We start from the raw sequence: 14,386 nt of genomic DNA, 5'->3' as shown, positions 1-14,386 counted from the left end.
CTGTGATTGAATTCTCTACTCTCTCGTCCCAACAAAAGTGGTGGAAGCTACGCAGAGAGGGATGGCACAGGAAAAGCAAATACATCACTCGCGTCTTGTGACCTTGAGAACTTTCCCTCTCTCTTTTTTTCTAGCACGCAACTTTTCAGTCCTATCGCGGGAACACGTGTGGACAAGTCGCAGCCTCTGGCGGCTATTTCTGTAACAACTGATCACACCATGCTCAAATCAGCCAATGGCTGATTAAATGACTGTGACTAGTGATTTCTGAGCTTTTTTAATCATTTTCTAGGGAAGAGAAAGCAATCTTAGCTGACTTTAAGAATTTATTGTGAATTCTAGGCCGTGTGCTGCGCTATATTATTTGACTCGCGTGTTCTCGGGAGCATTTACAACCTATTGGCGGCATTTTGTGACCACGCTCAAAAAATGGCAAGGCCTCTTTGAAGAATAACTCGTACATTTCAAGAACCAGGAGTCTTAAACTGAGTTGAGCGAGAGTGCTGCAGTCACAATATTTAGACTCCAAAAAGGGGAGAAGAAATGTCAGCTAATGTTGAGATTTGAAGAAGGCATCTCCCGTACTCATGCAAGGGTCATTTTTAGGCTTGTGTGAATATTCGAATGCTTTAAGTATTGTAACGTATAATGGAGTATTCAAATTTGCTTTGAATTGAACTTAAATTATTGAAAATTTTGAATTATATAATGAACAAATAAGTGCATGTTATTCCGCTTGTAACGTTTTGTAAAGATAGTTTCACTGCAATGGAGGGGTGCTAAACCGTGAAAGCACTTATCTAGGTGTATATTGGTTCATATGCAACCTTTTGGCAAAGTGTTTTCACTGCTGTGAAATGATGCTTAGCCATGAAAACACATTCAGAGAAAATCCCCACTGCCGCAAAGACCCACTGCAAGGTTAAATAAAAATATTACCCTCACATCGATTGATTTTTCAAGTTTAAAAGCTTGTCATACCGGCTTATATGTTGTAAGTATAGCAAATTTTAAAGGTAACATAATTTTTTTACAGGCTATCAGGAGTATTCAAATTTACAGGAGTATTCAAATTTGCTTTGAATTGAACTTAAATTATTGAAAATTTTGAATTATATAATGAACAAATAAGTGCATGTTATTCCGCTTGTAACGTTTTGTAAAGATAGTTTCACTGCAATGGAGGGGTGCTAAACCGTGAAAGCACTTATCTAGGTGTATATTGGTTCATATGCAACCTTTTGGCAAAGTGTTTTCACTGCTGTGAAATGATGCTTAGCCATGAAAACACATTCAGAGAAAATCCCCACTGCCGCAAAGACCCACTGCAAGGTTAAATAAAAATATTACCCTCACATCGATTGATTTTTCAAGTTTAAAAGCTTGTCATACCGGCTTATATGTTGTAAGTATAGCAAATTTTAAAGGTAACATAATTTTTTTTACAGGCTATCACTTTCAATTAAGCAAATTCAAAATCTTGCTTCTATTCTAACTGTTTTTTTCTTTGGTGCGAAAAAATGACATTTGCACAAGCCTCATTTTAATTTTTTTTAATACTTTGTAGGTTAGTTAGGCCATGACAAATATGCCCATTTTTTTCCTAATATGCACTATGTATAATATCCGAACTCGATTCTAAACTATTTGATCAAAATTACTATTCACTACGAATTCGCTTTGAACCTAAAATTTGCTATTTGCACAAGTATAATCATTTTTGAAAGGTATTCGATGTCAGGTTTCAAGAAACTTGTTGATATGGATCTGGAATGACAGAAGTCTGGAAATGTTTATGCTGATTCAGAGCTTTAGCTCTATGGTTTTGTTTTTATACATGATGACCAGATGGGGGGGCCTCGCGAGAGAAGTGCTAGAAACTGTCATATGTGTGTAGGTCATCGAATTACTTCATATGAAAAAAATATATATATAGCATGGTGACAGTCATGTGCGGGCCAAAACGCTAGTGAGAGGTATGTGGGCTGCATCTTTAAAGGGACACTAAAGTCAAATAACAATTTACGTCAGAGTTTCATGAAAGCTCATTGTATGACAACATCTAAAGCGACAATATTATCAACAATATTATCAACACCCTACTTAATAGCGAAAAATTGAGGTAAATGCACAAGAACACATGTGCCAAGGTGGAACATTCTCGAAATGATCCCGATGACATCATACGGACTGCCTACATTTAATCACTAGTAAACAATCTAGCTGCACTAAATAAAGAAACTTCCGTGCATTAAGAGACGCAATAAAATGCTCCTCTTTACTGTGGGGAATGGCGCGAGTGGTTCAAAAATTCAATTTTCGCGTAGTTGCACTGATTAGGTGGTTCCATCTAGCGGAGTGCAGTTGAACCAAATAACATCTGCAATTTCGGAGCCAATGGTGGGAAATTGATCAATGGCCGTTGTTGCTGCTGTGCCTCCCGCTGCTTTCGCTCTGCTGCTACTAGCGCAGTAAAAGCGGGCAACGTTGTGCACCGCAACAGTGACGTGAGTCGATCCGGTCGGTTCGCTTCTTGAGGCGAGTAATTTGAAGTGCGCTAAGCTGTTGCGGACAACTAAAGCATGATTTTATTTCAAAATAGGGCCTTCCTTGGCACAAAAGTAACACTACAAGGTTTGTGGACCGCTATTTCAACAATCAACGTCGACTTAATAGTTGCCTTTAGTGTCCCCATCCTGTGCTATTCGTCAAGCAAGACTTTGAAGCCACACTGCCTCACATGTTGAATAAATAACCCCTCTTGTTTTTTGTACTGTGCAGGTGTCTCTGCAGTTCTATGCACAGCTGAATGCACTGCAGTACCGGCGCAAAATGGCACTGATCGAGCCGCTTCTGGGCTATGTGCACTCTATGAAGTCGCTGTTTGGCGTTGCCCACGAGACAATGCACACTGCCGAGCAGGACGAGTTCCTCACCAACATAGCAACCAGCCTGGGAGAGTAAGTGCCAACGTCGTGACTTTTCGCAAGCCTTGGGTCTCATCTGTGGTCAAAGCAATTATCGAGGCACACCACATTTACATGGTCATGTGGGCTTCTGTAAATTGAGCACTTCGAATGATCGAACGAATGTTACAATATTACGACAATATTTGTGCATTGACTCCTGGATTGCCGATGGAAAACTGAATTTTTCGTTGTAGCAGAAATTTTATTGAAGCGGCGTTCGTTGTAGTGGAGGTTGACTGTATGTCTATTTTTCTTTATATTATGTGATATATACAATTGAAATTCTATTAGACCGAATTCAGACCAAGTTCGATTTGAATTTGCCTTGAACCTATAATTTTCTATTTCACACCAGCCTAGAGTCATGCGATACCCGTGCTTCTTCTGCTCTTCATATGTGTTGCACCATGTAGGTTTTAGACAGGGTATGCTTGTACCTGCTACTAGGTACTCATTGAAGCATAAATTTGGGCTCAGATTATTGTACAGAGTAACACGACCATTTGCTATTTAATATGAACTGCCGCTCGCAATAAGCGCTTTTATTCTGTCATCCTCCTCACCATGCTGTCATTGTTCGATGAACTTGACTCTCACTGTTATCTCAGAGCTGGTTGTTCTTCATGCTTGAAGAGCACTGTCAGCTTGATGCGCTTGGCTAATCTTGTAAAAGACTGTGTGTCATGCATTCAAACTTTACCGGCACACTTCGTATGCAGTGACCTTTCAAGCTTGCAAAGTAGAACCTCTTGACTGCTTTCGCTACTTAAATGTCGATTGCTGTTTGTGTGTGGAGGAGCACACTGTATATCGCAAGCTTTGAGAATTGCTGAACTGTTTCCAACTTTGCAGGGTGCAGCGAGAGTTACAGGCTCAAACAGAGAAGGCAGCGCACCAAGCGGGCGTGTTGGCGCGGCAAGGGGAGGAGAGCTCGGCTTATCTTGCTGAAGGTGCCTCTGCACCTGCACAGACGGGCCTGTCCCACAAGGCAGGCTACCTGTTCCAACGGACGTGAGTGCGGCCCGTGCTGACTTGCACTGACCTGCTTTGTCGTTAATGACTGGACATAGTTGTAATGGAGACCCAAGGTCTCGAAATATGGATTTTATGTAGCTGAATGTTCCCTGCAGCCTGTTATTATCCCACCAAAATACATTAATGGCTATAGCATCACACAGCAGAGCGCAAAGGGGCAGGCGCTAGTATTTCCGGCCACTGTGGCCACATTTTAAAGGGTGTGAAATGCAAGAACATTAGTATATATGGTTACCGTATTTATGCGCATAATCGGCGCACTCGCATAATAGGTGCACCACTAGTTTGGTCGCTGAAAATTCGATTTTTTCAATTCAGCACGTAATAGGCACACCCCGAACTTGGCCGTGATCAGAAACGATTCTACCCCCCCCTCCCCAGTGGTACATTTGAAACGCGGTCCTTGTACAAAACATGAAAAAAAAGTGTCCATGAGCAAAAAAAAAAAACTGCTGTTTCATCAATTACTGAAACCCCCCAAATCGTCACGCTCCTTGGAGGCCACGTGTACAACGCCGGGGGCTCGATCGCCATCATCACCATCAGAGAAAAAGAAAGAAACGCCATTTTGCAAGTGGTGTGCGTATCTTGTGGTCGTGTATTCAACGTTGGTTCCATCATGGGGCAGTGCGCAAGCTACACTTCTGGATTTAAACTGAAGGCAGTGCAGTATGCGCTAGAGCACGGCAACCGAATTACAAGCAGGCATTTCGGTGCTGGAGAAACCGTTATTCGGTACTGGAGGGATCAAGAAGGATAGCTTCTGGCGACGAACAAGACACTACGGGCTTTCAGCTGTTCCAAGATCGGCAGGTATACGAACGTTAAAGAGCAACTGATCCGGCATATACGGGAGCTACGACAACACAGCTGTGCTGTGTCATTGGATATTGTACAGACTGAGGTGCGCAGAATAGCCCGAGTGCAGTGCATCAAAGCAAGAGTTCAAAGCCAGCTCCGGATGCACAACTCCTTTCATGCGGCGCCATGGCCTCGCACTGTGAAGGCGGACCATCTTGTGCCAGCGCTTGCCCGCAGCATATGAGGACAGAGTGGTGGACTTCCACCGTTTCGTTATAAAGCTCCGACAGCAGAAAGACTTCATTTTGTCCTAGATCGGCAACGCTGCTCAGACTCCCTTTGCTTTGATGTGTCGTGGAACACGACAATGGAGGAGAAAGGTGCACGGAGCGTCATGGTCAGAACGTCTTATGCTAATAAACAGTGATGCATCGTAATGCTGGCGATGATAGAGGATGGGCGCTAGCTACCCCTTTACAATATTTTTAAACGTATGACACTCACAAAGGCACATTTCCCTCAATGCATATATGTCCGAGTCCAGAAAAAAGGCTGGATGAGCGCGGAACTCATGGTGGATTGACTGAAAACAGTCTGGCGTTGGCGGCCGGGTGGTCTGTTGTTCCCGTTCATGCTTGTTCTGGACAGTTTTCATCGGCACCTAGTAGACGGCATGCGAGATGAGCTAAAAGAGCTGCGCACAGATCTGGCAGTGATATCAGGCGGCCTCACATAGATACTGCAGCCTTTGGACGTGTCCTCGAATAAGCCTTTTAAGGACAATGTTTGAAGGCTGTACATCACCTGTATAGCTGGAGGACAACATCAGCTGATTCCAGGTGGTAAGATTAAGAGGCCGCCTGTGGAAATGCTGTGCGCTTAGATCATGGAAGCATGGCAGGCGATCTCCGACGAAATCGTTAGGAAAAGATTCAAGAAGACGGGTATCTTGAACGCACTAAATGCGAGTGCGGATGACATTTTGTGGGGCGAGGATGAGTGTGTGCTCTCCGACTCGGACTCCGAATAGGGAAAAAGAGGAACACCTACGGTTTTTGCGTAAATAAATTTTGCATGTCTGTGTGCAGTTGACGGCTCTTGCTTGTTCATTAAAAGGTACGTAGATATGTTTGTTTTATGCTGAATTAATTGGTAAGCGATAAAGTCACCTTTTACTTGACAAATGTGCAGATTTAAAGTGCGAGAACCGAGTCGAATAAATTTTCGAAAATTTACACCGTGTAGTTGGCGCACCCCTAACTTTGAGCTCCATTTTACGAAAAAAAGTTAACCTCTTATGTGAGTAAATACGGTAATTTGTACATAAAGGAGTTCCAAGTAATGATATACAAGGTGTCTCACATCACTTGAGCCAAGAATTTGAGAGTGAAAGACACTTAGGAGGCGAATTGAACCAAATGCATACTACTCGCAAGCCTGTAGTTACTCAGGCTATTTTTTATTTATCCCCATACTAATTAATAATTCCTAATTAACTATTTTTAATTATAGGCTGGAAACCCAAACTATGAACACTGGGATGTGAGCACTTTCAAAAACCACCAACTAAATTGTTTCCTGTATGATACGTCTCGCGCTGTTATTTTTCCCACGTTGTAAAGAAAGCCCGCAAGATGTTTAAAGAAGCCGTGTGACGAATCGCGAGCCCACTGCTATAGTGCTGCTATAGGCGTTAAACGCTGAAAAAATAAAAGCGCTAGACATATCGTATAGGAAACAATTTAGTCGGTGGTTTCTGAAGGTGCTCTTTATCTTAGTGTTCATATCTTGGGTTTCCAGCCCATAATTATAAAAATGGGTAATTAAGAATTAATAATTGATTGATATGTGGGGTTTGACGTCCCAAAACCACCATATCATTATGAGAGACGCCGTAGTGGAGGGCTCCGGAAAATTCGACCACCAGGGGTTCTCTAACGTGCACCCAAATCTGAGTACACGGGCCTACAACATTTTCGCCTCGATCGGAAATGCAGCCGCCGCAGCCGGGATTCGATCTCGCGACCTGCGGGTCAGCAGCCGAGTACCTTAGCCACTAGACCACCGAGGCGGGGCTTAAGAATTAATAATTAATTAGTATTGGGAGAAATAAAAAGTAGCCTGAGTACCTCCAGGCTAGTGCGAGTAGTACGCGTTTGGTTCAATTCACTACTGAAGTGTCTTTCATTTTCTAATTCTTGGCTCAAGTTATGTGGAACACCCTGTATAATGCGAGGCCTCGCTCTGCTGCATGCCATCAATTTAGGACCAACTAGTGCACCTATATTTGTTTCCTCTGTACAGTCGAGTCTCGTTGTAGTGAACTTCAGTATTACAATTTTTTCATATGAAGGAATTTTGGAAAATCCCCCTTGAAATGTCCATTGGTTTTATGTAAACATATTTCACTACTAGAAATTTCAGAATACCGATTGTTTCAAAATAACGTATTGAATTTTATCCCCCATTTATCTCCCAGTGCTTCAAAATAACGAATAGCGATTTTGTAAAAAGTTACTCACGGCAGTAAAAATAATGCCCAGTGCCATATATGCCACTATCATCATCATCAGAATGCCTGCATATTTCTCTGCCTGCCCGTCTTAGTCATTAGAACTATCGCTGACCTGTTGTCGGCGATAGTCCTATAGCCGTCAGCATTGCTTGGTACTTGTTTTTCATGTCGAGCTTCTCCCTGCTTTGCCTGTTGCCTTTGTTTTCATCAAACAGCTTGACCTGTGCGCTCGTTACACGGCTGTGTTCAAGCTTTTTGGTTGGCAGTTGAGTGTTCAAGACAAACTCTAGAAGTAGCACGAAGGGAATGCTACGATAGTGGAAAATACGACGCGAGTGACCTATTGGATGTAGCCGCCAATGAGTACCCATTCATGCTTCGCTAACGCTCGAACACTACGCACAGTGCGATGACAAAGCTCGCATATGAGCTTAGCTGACGACGGACAAGATCCATACCATTTGTCGTGATAAGAAAATAGCGAGGACAGAGAAGACTGCTTTGAAACAGCGCGTGTGAACCAAAGCGAAGAATAATTACAGTAGAATCTCGATGATACGAATTGGAGGGGAGTGCGTAAAGTATTCGTATCAGTCCGAATTGGTATGAACCAAAAACAACTTAAAGCTGATAAAAATGATGAACAAGAACTTCATTGGCAACTACACTTGGCTGAGAAAAGTCTTTGATGTTCTTTTGAACTTTCCTGCCTTCACCGTCTCTTAAGTGCCTCGCTGTCCTCACTCACGCTGCTGGTGCAGCACATTCACAGTTGACATCAGAGTGAGCGAAAGCGGCCAGACTCATTGGAAATTCACTCGCATACACACTTAAGCAGCCGAAAAACCACGCCATGAAGTCGACACTAAAAAAAAATGAGTCCTGGAGAATTCGCATTGGAAAATTCAAGCGAAACTGCCAGCACAACTGGAAAACCACGTCCGCGCCCGCTGAAAATGTTCACATTTGTTCTGCCCCTCGTATACAGGCCACTCCCACCGCCGCCATCACCGCTTGAGAATTCATTTCATTTTGCTCCTTTCCGGAGCACTAAAGTTCGTGCTGAGTTATAACTTGTAGGGGGTTGTCCTAGGTAGAAGCATAACCAATGTTCCACCAGCCACACACTTTCGTACCATGCACGATTAACGTCCCCTATTCGTAGCTCGTCTCACTGCAGCTACACGGTTTCGGGCGAATAAAGCAACAGGCTCGGTCAACAAAACGACACTTTATTGCTAGGCGTTAGTAATAGCGTGCAAATGTCGCGAGATGATAGTACAGAAACAAGAGTAGACGCTTACTCCTTCGTCGTTGATGTCCTCGGCTCGCAGGGGGGTTGCGGGTTCGACCTCCTTCGTTCCTGGCTGGTGTCAGAGAGAGCGTGCGGCCGTCCACACGCCAGTTTTGTCCACTGCCCCTGGTTACCCTCTCCCTGACGAGAATAATACCTTTTCTCGCTAAAGGGGGGAAACCCGTTTCGTGCGCCGGGAAAGGGGGAATTGCGAGCGCCGGTCGTGCGGATATTCCCGCAACTAGGCTTTCGCGCTGCCATAAAAAGGGAAAGGGAGGCTGGGCGCGGGTGCTGCCCCACAAATTATGCATACAAGGCTTTGAAAAGAAACAGTTTACACCTTTACTAACATTATTTCGGAAGACACGCAAGCCGAAATGACACGAGGTGACACAGCGACCGCGACTGATTCAGCCGGCAGTGCAAAAGCAAGACACGTTCGGGCAAGCCGACTCACTGTTGCTGCACCTTTTTCTACTTCCGGTTTTATCAGCGATCGTAATCCAAACCAGGCTCTTGACGACCGCGTCCTTGCCAAGGCCGAGATCTTTAACGTGTCGCGCTGGTAGTCCGCGATAGTGTAGCGATAGCGTCAACGCGACCAACCGGCGATGCCTTCGCCGCCATGTTGATTTGCGGCTGCTTGTTGACATAATTTGGTTTGAGAGATAGAACAGCCTGTGAAGTCAAAGCTGTAAAGCAAAAAGGCGATATTCTATGGCGTGGTGGGAAAATAAGTCTCGGGCCGTTTTTTTCGTGGCAGCTTCGCGGCGTGTTTTTCCCGCCACCAAAGCGAAGATAAATTGGGGAGTTCTACTGCATTCGAGGTCAAGAGTGAACGGGCCTTCCTCCCACGGACAAGCCGCGTTGTGCCGCTGGCATGCAGCGATCAATCGCACAATCATTCGTATCGCGGACGTTGGCTAAGGAAATTAATCGTATAACACTGAATCATAGTGTATTTTATATAATGTAGTTCATCCAAAACAACCTCGAAATTCGTGTCATCGCGAAATTCGCATCAACCGTTATCGTATCATCGAGACTCTACTGTAACGCTGATGCTTTTCAGCTTGTAAGAAGGATGTGCACGCTTGAGAGTTCATCTTTTAGCAGTAGAGTTGCCCACATCAGGATGGATTGCTCTCTTTCTCGAATAAACGTGCACTGATTTCGTGTGATCTCACGTTTGCTTTTTGTGCTCATCGACCATAGCACGGTCGAAAGGTATGCACAGCACAGGTGGGCGACTCACGTGTTTGTGTTTGCAATTTTTGTGCAAATCCTTAATGCTTTCACTACAACTACTTATCAAAATAACGAAAGATTTTTAGCGGTTCCTTGAGATTGGTTGTACCGAGAGCTCAATGTATTAAGTCTGTGTCATGTTAGCATAATTTCAATTTGAACGTTTATATCAGAAACAATATCAGCTTGAATACAGTCGAAACCTACAATAACAAAACCCCGCGAGTACGACATCCCCGCGGCAACGAAATATTTCCGGATCCCCGGCGAATGTTCATAAAAGCCCATGTATTACGTATCTCGCGGCAACGAAATGTTTTTGATTGATTGATTGATATGTGGGGTTTAACGTCCCAAAACCACCATTTGATTATGAGAGACGCCGTAGTGGAGGGCTCCGGAAATTTCGACCACCTGGGGTTCTTTAACGTGCACCCAAATCTGAGCACACGGGCCTACAACATTTCCGCCTCCATCGGAAATGCAGCCGCCGCAGCCGGGATTCGAACCCGCGACCTGCGGGTCAGCAGCCGAGTACTTTAGCCACTAGACCACCGCGGCGGGGCAACGAAATGTTTTTGGACAGCGATCCCGCATTAACGAATTTTCTACCACGGTGCTGGCCTTACTATTTTACCCTCCCGTCAAAGGTTATTTGTCGGGAGGGTAAAATAGCGTGTTATGCGCACTCAAAATTTGTAAATGTCTGCTTTTGCCGCGCTAGCGTGGGTACGACCATTTTTGTTTACTTAAGGGAGGACGCGGCTTTGGGATTGCGAAAGATGGCAAAAAAAATTGATTTCTTGAAAATCAAGTTTTCCGTTTCTGAAATCTTTTTTCTCTCCGATTCCAGAATATTTACACTGAAAACCGCACAAAAGTGCTTCGGAAAATTCATTTCACCCACCTAGGTAGCGAAACTTTTTTGCAAATCGCGAGAAAACAGCGATTTTCTAAAAATTTTGGCTTCGCAATGGCGGGGCCGGGAGCCAGCTTCTCAGGCTCATCGGAAAGAGCATTTCTCCATGTTTAAATTTCCCGCCTCAGCTGGCTTCTCTCTTTAAAAACAAGCGCACAAAAAACAAATGTTTGAAGGTGATTTCGAGGCCCTTGATTGGCTGTGGCCGCCATGTTGCCTCAGCTCGCCTCGCCATTGGCCCGATGCTCGCTCCGGGAGATCGTCGTCTGCTGCTTGTGCGTCGCGAAGACATGGCTCTAGAAAATTGCTACTTCGTGACGTGTTCACGGCTCGATGATCACTTAAGATATGATTACGTTTTAGTTAGGAGCAGTAGGCGGATGCGCGATCAGGTTACTACGAGCGCGGTGCGTCATCGGAGTCGTCTTTAGCTCTCACTCCGCTGACAGCGAGACTGCGGGCAGGAACAACACGCTAGCAGACTCGTGGCGACGTGCTTCGTCGCAAACAACGAAGCTGTAAGCGGCGGCATGGTCAGATTACTACGAGTGGCCGCACCGGATGCACGGTCAGATTACTACGAGCGGGCGCGCGGTCTACGAGTGCAGCGCGTCATTGGAGTCAACCTTAGCCCTAACTTCGCTGACGGCGAGACTGCGGGCAGGAACGACGAGCTAGCGCATCCGAAACAACCCGTGGGTTGTTTTGGATGCGCAGGATACGCTTCGCTCCTTTGGCGCACATGACGACGACGTAGCAATGGACCACTTTTTCCAGTGCGAAGGCAGAGCTTTGAAGTTGTTGCATGGCAAGTGTTGGCAAAGTAAGTTGACCGACTTCTGGCAATAAATTTTCGTTCTGCTGGCCGTATCACTGTTTTTATCTCTCATACGCGCGGCAACGAAATTCTCACGAAAATGTTTTTCGGTTTTGCGGGTTTCGTTATTGCGTTAGTTATTTCGTTATTGCGGGTTTCAGCTGTAGCAATATTCATAGTGACAGAATGTGATTATCTCAACTAATTAAGCATACTAGTTGTGACACTTAATGTCTTGATGTTGCGTTTGATTCCCTAAGTATTGTACATAGTTTAACTAGCCTTGGTGACACATTGCTACAATGTGACAACACATGGAGCTTATGTGGCAGATTACATTGCTCACTTTCAATAGAAGTCAATGGAAGTGTAATCTGTCGACTGTAACTTCATGTACTCCTTTCAAGTTTGTGCCGGTGTAACTGTGCAGGAAAATAGCAGGCATGGTGAGCCGCTGGGACCGAACTTACTTCTACACCCTCGGGTGCCACCTTATGCACATTCCAAAGGGAGAGGTAAGTTGTGTTTAAATTTTTTTTATGCAGACACATATGCACATATATACTGTGGGGTCCTAAGTGCTCAAGGATCAGTGAACGCTGCACATAGTAATGAAAGCAAGGAGGAGGAGGAGGAATAAATGAGGAAGGACAGGGAGGTTAGCCAAATGAAAGTGAAGTTCCTCTTGTGCTGGAGTCACCTTTACAGAAACAGTGGGGCAATGTCTTGTACTATAGCTCAACTTCCACTGTAAACATCTTCAAAGTACGGAAATGACGTGAAAATATATAAAGCTTAGAATCATGGCATATACTGATCAAGCTGGGAAACTTCAGTCAATCACTGGGGACATTATGGCGTTATTTGCACGGCTTTCAAACACAGCGTTGGAAAAGGCAGCAGAAAAACTCTAATAGTTACGAGGACAACTCACAACTCTTTAAAAACACCATCGCTGGTGTCTTGCTCGACAGTCACCTCTGAAGAAGAGGCTGATAGTTTCAAAGCGTCATTAATCACTTAAATTTTCTAGCAAAATTTGGCTGTAGAGCCATCGTATAGTATCACACAGTTACACACCAACATTGATCTGGCACGCATGGAGAAGCTGGTATAGAGGAGATATGAGAGACATGTGAGGAAAACAACTTATCAGGGAACACAAGCTAATCAAAATGTACAGCACGTACACTTGAACTGCTGCACAGCGCTTACGTGTGGCCTTCCTTCGTCCTGCACCCAGAGTGTCGGCAGTGCTGTGATGGAAATCGACAGGGGAACTGTCGCGCACGCCTTGGACGAAGACCGCCGCAACGTCTTCCAGATCAGCAACGGCAAAAAGTATGTCCAACTTGCCCACCACTGTTCTCTGTGCAGCTATCTCTCCCAAGCTCCTAAGTTCACATTTATGTTTACGTTCTTAACATACAGCCACACGTGCAGCAATGTTTAAAAAAAAATGATGCATGCAGGAACAATTTATTTAACATTAGATATTCTAGCAAAAAAAACTGCAGAAAGATGCAGTTTTTTATGCATCCATACGATGAAAGGCAGAAACCATCTTTCAGCATAATATAAATGTTGTGGGGTAATCGAGGGCGGATGCACTACTTGAGTTGAAGACAAAAAAGTAAGGTATGTATAGGAAACTTTCCAGCTAGCAACTCCATAACTGCATTTTTTATCAGCAATCTACAGTGCGTGTAGGTATGCCTCGCTCATCCTAGGTACTGTGTGTTGGGGTAAGGCAATGTTGTGAATGTACTGATGATGGAGACTGCTTTGAGCAGTCGAAGTTCATGGCTGTCTCAGGCTTGTATAATTGAGGCAAAATGACCCATGTGCTGTAACATGCTATAATATTGATGACTGCTACTGAAATAAAAATAGTTTATTTCTTGCACTAGTTTGTGCATATATTTTATAGCAAAGCTGCATGTGGCCTCAATCTGGCAGGTCATGCCTGTGGACAAAAAAAAAAAACACATTGTCAATTTACGGCACGCCTTGCTTTTTTTTTTCTTTAGGAGCTTGCTCTTTTTGCTCATGGCTTAGCTTCTGTCGGCGGGTGGCGTGTACACCAGTGTTGCCTGTACACACTTCTGTGGTTGCGCTAAAGGTCGCCTCTTTGGTAATTCCAACAGTGGTCACTAGATGGCACGCAGCCTCCTAAGGCATTGGTTTTCGATGGTCTGGGCGCTCGCCTCCTCGAAGTAGATTTCAACAAAAGGGAAGTAAAGAGAAAAGTGTGGGGTCGTAACTCTCTCTCTCTCAGGAGGTCGCCTCAACAATGCCACACGGGGATGGGTAGTGTGGGAGAGAAAGGTATGTGAAAGAGAGAGGTAAAAATAGGGGTGTAAGAAGTGTGTGGTCTGGCCGTGCCAATACACGCCGCCATCAGGCAGGCCGACAGGGCGAGGATAGTCATTTTGTAGGCATGGCAGCATGTCACGAGTTCCTATGATGAGTGTTATGCACAGGTAGCGATATCCTCCCAAGCCCTCTCACCTGCCTGCTCTCAACCCTGTTGAAGAACATCTGATATTTCCACGTCTGCCATTTACAAGCATTAGGCATTTGACTCACGGCAGTGGCCAGTATGGCATAAAGGGGCAGGGGGTTAATGTGCCGATCGACGTGGCCAATACTGTGCAGTTTCGGCCGCGGAAGGTGCCCAAGAACGCTGTCTTCGACGTACATATCATGTGCCGGCTCATTAACAAACCTTCCTACAGAAATGGTCTCGCCGAGAAACGCCCCGTGCACCTCCGAGCAAGCTCCTTAA

The 14,386-nt window shown here is 44.8% G+C and overlaps 1 protein-coding gene across 4 annotated transcripts in view; it reads left to right on the top strand.

Annotated features, from left to right (window-relative positions):
- The window catches only part of LOC119174246 (DCC-interacting protein 13-alpha), a 79,778-nt gene that overhangs the window by 16,796 nt on the left and 48,596 nt on the right, over positions 1–14,386 (top strand). For all 4 annotated transcript variants that reach the window (XM_037425076.2, XM_075895925.1, XM_037425078.2 and 1 more), the window contains exons 8-11: positions 2,782–2,960; positions 3,822–3,980; positions 12,029–12,113; positions 12,842–12,939. In XM_037425076.2, the coding sequence (XP_037280973.2) occupies positions 2,782–2,960; positions 3,822–3,980; positions 12,029–12,113; positions 12,842–12,939 (521 nt within the window). The remainder of the gene's footprint in view (positions 1–2,781; positions 2,961–3,821; positions 3,981–12,028; positions 12,114–12,841; positions 12,940–14,386) is intronic.

The sequence above is a fragment of the Rhipicephalus microplus genome, chromosome 5, assembly GCF_043290135.1.
Source record: "Rhipicephalus microplus isolate Deutch F79 chromosome 5, USDA_Rmic, whole genome shotgun sequence".
In the NCBI taxonomy this organism is placed as follows: Eukaryota; Metazoa; Arthropoda; class Arachnida; order Ixodida; family Ixodidae; genus Rhipicephalus; species Rhipicephalus microplus.
Note: the sequence above shows the minus strand (reverse complement) of the source record. Positions and strands in the feature narration are given on the sequence as shown.